We start from the raw sequence: 11,382 nt of genomic DNA, 5'->3' as shown, positions 1-11,382 counted from the left end.
TGCCTTTTCGGCCTTCCGCTTGTTCCTGGACTGAACTAGTTGAAAGCCATCTTCTCCGTTGGTGTCAAGGTCAACACCACAGTCGCCTGGCTCACTCAGTGCATCAGGAGAGTTAAAGCGAGCAGCTGGGTCTCCAGTCAACTCAGACATGGTGGAGTTACAGGGCTCGACTTATATGCCTACGTCAGAGGGCCGAGGACTGCTTGGCACTCCTAGGAAGTCAGCGGTGGTTGGGAGGCGTAACCCTCTTAGAGGACAAAGGAGATTGGCATCTACTGTACCGCGTATTAGCGGTGTGAGGGGAGGCCATGAGCGGGCCTCCCGCGGAGGGAGTGTGGTGTCGGGGGACTAAGGTAACAGGAGTTTTCTCAGTTTATAAACACTTTTATTACACTACACTTGTTCTTAATAGCATGTCTGTTTTTCTGGTTAGATACAGTATCAAAGTCAATTTTAGTTTCAAAAGAACTAACCAGCTTGGCACACTATGAGGACGGGGGTTTGTGTAAACAAACCCTCACCACATGGCCCAGCGTGACCACAAGGGTATAGGCCTTGCCTCGCGGGCACCTACACCTACACACGACACAGTGCTCAACACACGGTAGTTCACTTGTTATACAGGCAACATATTTGCAGTTGTTGACCTATCCCCACCCTACTGGGTGGTGTTGTGTTATATCGAAGTCAAGTGTGAAGCCGACCCACTGTTGTTCTCAGGGTGGACTGATTAGCACCTCCTTGTCAGGAGATGGCGGTCAGTACCCAGTGGTGCTTATCTCACTGGCGGGTCACGGCTCTCACTGGTACTGTCTAGTACTGAATTCACTGGCTTAAACACTGTTCTTAACTGTTCAACACTGGTTCCACTTCTTTCTGAAACGAAATGTCACTTTGGTTATGTTGATATCCCGGTGGTGAGGATGGGTCGGGGAGAGGGACTTGGGGAATGGGCCGACATGGCCAAGGGTGAGAGCTGCTCAGCAGGAGCAGCGCCTAAATAGGTCTTGACCCTACGTTGACCCAGTGTTGACCTGACCACCGTAGGGTGTAGGGAGTGGTAGGGTGAGGGTGTAGGGAGTGGAAAGGGTGTGGGTGTAGGGAGTGGTAGGGTGAGGGTGTAGGGAGTGGTAGGGTGTAGGGAGTGGTAGGGTGAGGGTGCTGGGAGTGGAAACGGTGAGGGTGTAGGGAGTGGTAGGGTGAGGCAGGAGTGGTAGGGAGGCTAGGGTGAGGTGTAGGGAGGGTAGGGAGGTGGGAAGGAGTGGTAGGGAGGTAGGGGAGGCGGGTGAGGGGTGGGGAGGCTAGGGGTAAGGGGTGTAAGGGAGGGTAGGGGTGAGGGGCAGGAAGGGTGTAGGGAGTGCTAGGTTGAGGGAGTAGGGAGTGGTAGGTTGAGGGTGGTAGGAGTGGTAAGGTGAGGGTGTTGGGAGTGGTAGGGTGAGGGTGTAGGGAGTGGTAGGGTGAGGGTGTAGGGAGTGGTAGGGTGAAGGTGCAGGGAGTGCTAGGGTGAGTTCTGCAGCAACACGCACTCAACCATTACTTGTGTTCCTTTGGTTAACTAGGGAACGCACTCTTGTGTTGTGTGGTCTTTAATAATCTCACAAAAGGAAGAGAATATTATAAAACAAATATATGTTGTTGACAAGTGTTGGTAAGTCACACGCTCATACAGGTGAGGTCGGCGGCGGCATCATTAACCTCCTTAACGTTTAAATATGATATTATTATGACTATGGGAGAGTGATTTTTAATAGAGGTCTCAAGAGAAAGGGTCATGATATTATGTAAGTTGACGCTGTATAAGTAACGCTGCTTATCTGTTGTGTGTAAAGCTGAGGTTTACACTACCATAAGAGTCTTCTTGACAGAGAACAAGACACACCCTCCCTACGTGTGTGGGTTGAGGATATATGGAGGCAGGTGTGGGTATATCTAGCTTCATTCTGTGTGACCCATGATCCAGCCCTCAAGAGGAGTAAACACAGTGGATAATGTGACTTAGTGAGTCACCATAATCATTACTTTTACACTAAATTATAATTCTCTTATGGTCTGCCTACGAGACCTCACTTGAGATATTACAAACTTGTGTACAGTACAGTACAGTACAGTACAGTAGGGTACTGTACTGTACTGGACTGTATTTATTATTGGTTGGCTTTCTTCAGTGGTTTAGGTTATATACATAAACAGTGTTTGCTGTGCAATATTTTATTATATTCTGCCAATATTCTCTAAATGATTAATAGATAATATATAATGTCTTGATAAAGTCTTACACAAGTAGTGATGACATGTCTCTATAAAGTGCTGTATTGGTTAGGTTACATTGGGTCATGTTCGAGGTGATAAATTTAGGGTTTGCTGGGGATAGGTGGGTTAGGTCATTAAGGGACAGGTTACATTAGGCCAGGCTGACATAGGAAGGTTTGGTCAGGTTTCCGGGTCCGGGGGTTAGTGAAGCCTGGAACACTAGCATGTCACTCCTTCAGATGAACAAATCCCAAGGAATTCCTCATAGTGGTCCTGGTAGTCGTGGTGCAGGTAAGAGAGAGGCAGCTGCTTCTCACACTACTTGTTGTAGTTGGTCATTGGTTTGTTATCTTAGGCACGTGATGGAACAATTGTACCCAGTGGAGTCATTCACGCCTTTGGTTATGAATTCGAGTTTCATCGCGTTGGTGGGGAAGACGCCGTTAGGTTTAACATTCCCGCAGAGTCTGTTGAGGATAACGCCATCATATAGTAATTAACATTGGCTGGTTATAGTGACAGGCAGGAGGTTATAGTGAGGTATTATTATCAGTTTATGCTCAGACTGAGGAGACAAAGTATTCGAGGTAACAGGAGTAATAATGTGTTAGTGGTTGTAATTAAAGTAATAGTTATTGAAGCATCAGAAGTTAGTAAGAGTGTTATTACTTGATAATATTACCAACATCAAAAGTAAAGGTTTAATGATAGATAAAAATAATGCAAGTATTGTTATGACTGGATCACATATTGTCTTTATGTCCAGTAACTACTAATGTTACTGTCAATATCACACACAGAAGCAGTAGTTGTTGTAGTAGTAGTAGTAGTGTAATTTTAAGGAGAACCGGTATTGTAATACTATTTGCATTGTATAATAACAATAGCAGTAAAAGTTGTTTTTTTTAGTTTGTAGTAAAGGTAGTAAGAATAACAGTAGTAGAGGTGGTGGTGGTGGTGGTGTTGTACCGGGTAACACATACGTGGAGGAAGTGGTGTCGTAGGATATGATGAGTCGTTCATTGTCACAGTCTTCCAGGTTAAATACTTCGCAGGCGACTCCAAGCTTGGCACTCGGTGACTGGCAGACGATATTCTGTTGACAACTGTGGGAAGGAGTGAACACCTGTAGACGTTATTGTGGAAGACGGAATAATCTTAGAGGAATACAGGTGTTGGTGGAAGTAACACCTGTGGTGGTAATAATGTTAGAGGAACACAGGTAGAACTAACAATTGTAATCGTCTTTGTATCCTCGGGAAGGTTACAGTTTAGACGCCATTTAGTTTGTCATCTTGGTATTGTGTCTTAGATAGGGTTGTCATATCTGAACATTAAAAAAAGAGGACGTTCCCGAAGACATCAGCCGCCCCCCCCCTTGCCTGGCACACACTTTGGCGCTATGTAACCTTGATGCAGCCGTGACCGTTTTATGCTCTGGAAAAGTACAACAAATCGTAAGCACTAGCTGTGGCACCAAGCGACAAACCCACAACAAAGACTAAGATCAAACACTGTCACTGCAGGTTAAAGACTGGCCAACCACCGGTCACCGTCATAGTTGTCGACACACGTAAATAATATAAGGAAAGTGGCTAGATTGTGGTTGGAAATTGCTAAAATGCCTTAAAAGCAGGACAAGAAAAACAAACGCTACCGTGTAAAATAAGCCATAAGAAAAAAATGGTATACTTTCAACATTTCATTTATGGCTGTAATAGCAACTAAATATAAAATAATATAATAATGCGCGTGGCTGAAGAACAAGGAAAAGCAGTACATGGCACTACAGTTTACCCCAAAAACTGCTAGCAGCTAAGTTGACACCACCGTACAGGCGTACACGTGACTTATCAGCTGACGAGAACTGAACAAGATCTCTACTGTTTCCACCTCCCCTCTCTCACAGTCTCTCTCTCTCTCTCTCGTCATTACAGTTTCATGTTAATTTCCGTGGAGAAAATGATGGAAGCTGAAATTCCGGACTTTTGAAGAATTTTAAAAATTCCTTCTGGATGAAGATTTCGAGACCTAAATGGAGGACATGTCCGGGAAAATACGGACGTATGGCAACCCTGGTCTTAGACATATTGGAACACCTTTAATTTAAGAGAAACATTAAACACCTTGAGGATCCTCGTTTAAAAGTTACAGTAACTTACGTTAATATGACTGCAGACGTGAACATGTATTTAACTGAAGCAACAGCACAAACATATTGACCTGAGACTACCTGTATTGTTATGGTGTACCTGTAGTGTTATGGTGTACCTGTGAAGGTGAACTGGGGATGATCTTACCTGCTCTTGTTGGTCAGGCGGGCGGGGTAACCTGGTGACTGCACCAAGACCACATCGCCGAGTTTCATGGTGTGGGGGCCACACGGAAGGATCACTGGATCTACCGGAGCAGTTTTGTTGTCTATTGCTCCCACAACCGTGACGGTCACCACCAGTAGCGTCAACATGTACTTCATCCTCAAACAACTTGTTCACTTTTCTGTAACAACTGAACAAGTTTTGTGGGTTAATAAAGTGTTTATTATCACATATAAAAGTTATCTCCTACGACTTAGAATATAATATGAAATGTTTAATGTTGATGTTAGCAGTAATAATAATTGTTTATGTTTTCACCTTAGTTACACCTTGATCTGAATTAGTAAAAGTAACATACATCATTAATTCTGTTTTAGCCGATCTCGTAGGATCAGGCGTAACACCTGATAAGTGTAAACATGTTAACAACAATACTCATAATAAGAAAACTTAACAAAAGGTAAACATTTCAAACAATTTCGTGGATGATAAATGACCATCATAAATAATAATAATAATAATAATAATAGTAATAATTATGTTACACTGTTTAATTTGCCTCATTATCTTCAGCTTTTGAGAACAAGTTAAAAAGTAATAGCGGATACTGTACTGTACTGTAATATATAGTACTGTACTGCACTGTGCTGTACTAAACAGTACTGCACTGCACTACACTGTGCTGTACTAAACAGTACTGCACTGCACTGCACTATGCTGTACTATGCAATACTGTACCTTTTAGTACTGTACTGCGCTGTGCTGTACTATACAGTACTGTGCTGTACTATACCTCTTAGTACTGTACTGCACTGTGCTGTACTGTACCTTTCAGTACTGTCCTGCACTGTGCTGTACTGTACCTTTCAGTACTGTCCTGCACTGTGCTGTACTGTACCTTTCAGTAGTGTCCTGCACTGTGCTGTACTGTACCTTTCAGTAGTGTCCTGCACTGTGCTGTACTATACAGTACTGTGCTGTACTATACCTCTTAGTACTGTACTGCACTGTGCTGTACTGTACCTTTCAGTACCGTCCCGCACTGTGCTGCACTGCACCTTCAGCACCGTCCTGCACTGTGCTGTACTGTACCTTTCAGTAGTGTCCTGCACTGTGCTGTACTGTACCTTTCAGTAGTGTCCTGCACTGTGCTGTACTATACAGTACTGTGCTGTACTATACCTCTTAGTACTATACTGCACTGTGCTGTACTGTACCTTTCAGTACTGTCCTGCACTGTGCTGTACTGTACCTTTCAGTACTGTCCTGCACTGTGCTGTACTGTACCTTTTAGTACTGTACCGCGCTGTGCTGTACTGTACCTTTCAGTAGTGTCCTGCACTGTGCTGTACTATACAGTACTGTGCTGTACTATACCTCTTAGTACTGTACCGCGCTGTGCTGTACTGTACCTTTCAGTACTGTCCTGCACTGTGCTGTACTGTACCTTTTAGTACTGTACTGCACTGTGCTGTACTGTACCTTTCAGTACTGTCCTGCACTGTGCTGTACTATACAGTACTGTGCTGTACAATAAACAGTATAACTTAACTTGAGGGAAGGTTGTTGGTATATCGTGTGTATGTATATACATGTAACTGGCGGCGTGTATCACGCTCTGTATGTTAATTACCGACTACAGCCCATACAAGTATTTTTAACATTATTGTCAAACGTTAGAAAGTGAGAGACTACCACTACCAGGTATAACTTGTTAATGTTAACAACAAGTTATATTGTCACGTGTTGTGATGGTCTATATTACAGTACTACCACTACCAGGTATAACTTGTTAATGTTAACAACAAGTTATATTGTCACGTGTTGTGATGGTCTATATTACAGTACTACCACTACCAGGTATAGCTTGTTAATGTTAACTACAAGTTATATTGGTCACGTGTTGTGATGGTCTATATTACAGTACTACCACTACCAGGTATAACTTGTTAATGTTAACTACAAGTTATATTGGTCACGTGTTGTGTTGGTCTATATTACAGTACTACCACTACCAGGTATAACTTGTTAATGTTAACTACAAGTTATATTGGTCACGTGTTGTGATGGTCTATATTACAGTACTACCACTACCAGGTATAACTTGTTAATGTTAACTACAAGTTATATTGGTCACGTGTTGTGATGGTCTATATTACAGTACTACCACTACCAGGTATAACTTGTTAATGTTAACAACAAGTTATATTGGTCACGTGTTGTGATGGTCTATATTACAGTACTACCACTACCAGGTATAACTTGTTAATGTTAACTACAAGTTATATTGGTCATGTGTTGTGATGGTCTATATTACAGTACTACCACTACCAGGTATAACTTGTTAATGTTAACTATGGGTTATATTACCATGTGTTGCATGGTCTATATTACAGTACTACTTGACTACTCGTAAAAGAGTCCTTGTTAATGCTAATAACAGTTATATTAATACGTGTTGTGATGGTCTATATATTACAGTACTACGATTACCAGGTATACTTGTTAATGTTAAATACCGTGTTATATTATTGCCGTGTTGTGATGGTCTATTATACTATTTTGATTTTACCAGGTATAACTTGTTAATGTTAACTACAAGTTATATTGGTCACGTGTTGTGATGGTCTATATTACAGTACTACCACTACCAGGTATAACTTGTTAATGTTAACTACAGGTTATATTGGTCACGTGTTGTGATGGTCTATATTACAGTACTACCACTACCAGGTATAACTTGTTAATGTTAACTACATGTTATATTGGTCACGTGTTGTGATGGTCTATATTACAGTACTACCACTACCAGGTATAACTTGTTACTGTTAACTACAGGTTATATTGGTCACGTGTTGTGGTGGTCTATATTACAGTACTACCACTACCAGGTATAACTTGTTAATGTTAACTACAGGTTATATTGGTCACGTGTTGTGATGGTCTATATTACAGTACTACCACTACCAGGTATAACTTGTTAATGTTAACTACAAGTTATATTGGTCACGTGTTGTGGTGGTCTATATTACAGTACTACCACTACCAGGTATAACTTGTTAATGTTAACTACAAGTTATATTGGTCACGTAACAGATGTATTCATATTGCTAGCATTTATCACCAGGTATAACTGTTAATGTTAATAAATATATTGGTCACAAGTTGTGATGGTCTATATTACAGTACTATTTCACTACCAGGTAACTTGTTAATGTTAACAAATAGTTATATTGGTCACGTGCTGTGATGGTCTATATTACAGTACTACTAATTACCAGGTATAACTTGTTAATGTTAACTACAAGTTATATTATCACGTGTTGTATTATCTTATATTATAGTATCACCAATTACCAGGTATAACTTGTTAATGTTAACTGCTATAATATATTGGTCACGCGTTGTGATGGTCTATTACAGTACTACTATCAACAGGTATAACTTGTTAATGTTAACTACAAGTTATATTGGTCATGTGTTGTGATGGTCTATATTACAGTACTACCACTACCAGGTATAACTTGTTAATGTTAACAACAAGTTATATTGGTCATGTGTTGTGATGGTCTATATTACAGTACTACCACTACCAGGTATAACTTGTTAATGTTAACAACAAGTTATATTGGTCACGTGTTGTGATGGTCTATATTACAGTACTACCACTACCAGGTATAACTTGTTAATGTTAACTACAAGTTATATTGGTCACGTGTTGTGATGGTCTATATTACAGTACTACCACTACCAGGTATAACTTGTTAATGTTAACAACAAGTTATATTGGCTACGTGTTGTATTCATATTACAGTACTACCACTACCAGGCATGGTTACCGTAATCAGCGTTGGTATTGGTCATGTGTTGCATGGTCTATATTTAGCATTAACATTACCAGGTATAACTTGTTAATGTTAATGCTATATTGGTCATGTGTTGTGTATGGTCTATATTAAGGTACTACTACTCGCTCAGGTATAACTTGTTAATGTTAAACAAATAAGTTATATTGGTCACGTGTTGTGATGAATTCATATTACAGTACTACTAGACTACCAGGTATAACTTGTTAATGTTAATCATAGTTATATTGGTCACGTGTTCTGATGGTCTATATTACAGTACTACTACTCAGGTATAACTTGTTAATGTTAACTACAAGTTATATTGGTCACGTGTTGTGATGGTCTATATTACAGTACTACCACTACCAGGTATAACTTGTTAATGTTAACTACAAGTTATATTGGTCACGTGTTGTGATGGTCTATATTACAGTACTACCACTACCAGGTATAACTTGTGAATGATAACAACAAGTTATATTGGTCACGTGTTGTGATGGTCTATATTACAGTACTACCACTACCAGGTATAACTTGTTAATGTTAACTACAAGTTATATTGGTCATGTGTTGTGATGGTCTATATTACAGTACTACCACTACCAGGTATAACTTGTTAATGTTAACTACAAGTTATATTGGTCACGTGTTGTGATGGTCTATATTACAGTACTACCACTACCAGGTATAACTTGTTAATGTTAACTACAAGTTATAATGGTCACGTGTTGTGATGGTCTAACAACTCGGTTATGGCAAGTATAAGTTTACTAATATACTGCTTGGATGACATTAATACCTGTGTACAGGTGTACTAGTAATAGTGTTGTGCTTCTCCTCCTCCTCGCAGGCCAATATAAACACTCCCCCCCCCTTCACCCCAACTCCCACAATGCATCACTACACCGCCGAGTTTCTCATCCCTATTTTATAGAAACATTTAAGATTGACAATATACATAAATGACAGGTAAAGAGATTTACCTGTTGATGAAGGTACTCTACACCTGAGTACACCTGAACACCTTGTTGATGAACCACTGTATTAACTCCACTATACAAATGAGTTAACATTAATGACTTGGTGCCCCTTAAGTATGACGTCACTGCCAACACTGTTACAGGTTTACAATGTGGCGCATCTGTTACCGAGACCTTCATGTTATAAATACTGTATGCATGTATGTATGTATGAATATATGTATGCATCTATGTATGTACGTATGCATATTACAGATTCAGTTTTGAAAAATAATGAATATTTTCGGCAAATGGGGATATTTATTAATTTATTTATATTTTCTGCTAATTAATTTCTATAATAAAATATTGCCTATTTTCTTTAATGCGTCGTTTACTATTACAGTGTAAGATAACCAGATTATATCGTTAGTAGGTTAGGTTAGGTTAGGTTAGTATGGTTTACTTGCCAATTCTGACCAGTTAGAAGTTAACACAAAATACACAAGATATTTCATGCCTAACCTAACCTATAAATGGAATAATACATTTTACCACATAGGAATTTCCATGAAGGTTTAGTAATGAAAATACAAATTATCCATATTTGTCAAAAAAAATCAGTTTGTTTTCAAAGTTTAATAGGTGATTATCCCTATTTAACGAGACGTAGGTGATTATCCCTATTTAACGAGACAGTAGATATTTAAATAGGTGATTATCGCTATTTAACGAGATGTAGGTGATTATCGCTATTTAACCAGACAGAAGATATTTTAATAGGTGATTATCCCTATTTAACGAGACAGTAGATATTTAAATAGGTGGTTATCGCTATTTATCGAGACGTAGTTGATTATCCCTATTTAACGAGACGTACCGAGTAGAGACGCTGCCGTGTTGTGTCTCAGAGGAAGAGCGTCTTGGGAAGCTAAGTCAACAACACATATAGTCAGTTTATGAGGCCGCTCACACCTTAACTAACTTAGCTGCTGTTGTTAGATTAGGTGTAGAGAGGGGAGGTTGGACGCCGTTAATAGTAGTTGGTGTTGTTATTATTGTAGACATTGTGGTGGTACAATACTATTAAGATAAGTAGTACCTGTAGTAATCTAGTTATCTTATAATAGTAAACGACGCCTTAAAGAAAATAGGCAATATTTTTTTATAAACGAATTAATAGAAATTAATTAGCAGAGAATATAAATATATTAATAAAAATCTCCATTTGCCCAAAATATTCATTATTTTTCAAAACTGAATCTGGACTAATAATGATAATAATAATAATAATAATGATAATAATGATAATGATAGTAGTAGTAGTAATAATGATAATGATAGTAGTAGTAGTAGAAGTAATAATGATAATAATAATGATAATGATAGTAGAAGTAGTAGAAGTGATAATGATAATAATAATAATAATAATAATAATGTTAGTAGTAGTAGTAGTAGTGATATTGATAATAATAATAATAATGATACTGATAGTAGTAGTAGTAGTAGTGATAATGATAATTATAATGATAATGATGGGAGTAGTAGTAGTAGTAAAAATGATAATAATAATAATAATGATGGTAGTAGTAGTAATAATGATAATAATAATAATAATAATAATGATAGTAGTAGTAGTAGTAGGGATAATGATAATAATAATGATAATGATAGTAGTAGTAGTAATAATGATAATAATAATGATAATGATAGTAGTAGTAGTAGTGATAATGATAATAATAATGATAATGATGGTAGTAGTAGTAGTAGTAGTGATAATGATAATAATAATAATAATGATAATGACAGTAGTAGTAGTAATAGTAATAATGATAATTATAATAATAATGATAATGATGTTAGAAGTAGTAGTAGTAATAATGATAATAATAATGATAATGATAGTAGTAGTAGTAATAATGATAATAATAATGATAATGATAGTAGTAGTAGTAGTAGTAGTAGTAATAATGATAATGATAATGATAGTAGTAGTAGTAGTAGTAA

At 38.4% G+C, this 11,382-nt stretch overlaps 1 protein-coding gene across 1 annotated transcript; it reads right to left on the bottom strand.

Moving 5' to 3' along the window:
- Positions 1-2,192: 2,192 nt before the first annotated feature.
- On the bottom strand, positions 2,193-9,290 carry LOC121859854. The gene is made up of 4 exons (XM_042356818.1): positions 9,216-9,290; positions 4,551-4,758; positions 3,234-3,356; positions 2,193-2,717 (listed from the first exon to the last, which is right to left on the bottom strand). Exons 2-4 carry the CDS (start codon positions 4,724-4,726, stop codon positions 2,597-2,599), a joined length of 420 nt encoding a protein of 139 aa, XP_042212752.1. The 5' UTR covers positions 4,727-4,758; positions 9,216-9,290; the 3' UTR covers positions 2,193-2,596.
- Positions 9,291-11,382: the final 2,092 nt, after the last annotated feature.

Source organism: Homarus americanus, unplaced genomic scaffold (genome assembly GCF_018991925.1).
Source record: "Homarus americanus isolate GMGI-L3 unplaced genomic scaffold, GMGI_Hamer_2.0 scaffold32075, whole genome shotgun sequence".
Classification (NCBI taxonomy): Eukaryota; Metazoa; Arthropoda; class Malacostraca; order Decapoda; family Nephropidae; genus Homarus; species Homarus americanus.
The sequence above is the reverse complement of the archived record's forward strand: the minus strand, read 5'-3'. Positions and strand labels throughout refer to the sequence as shown.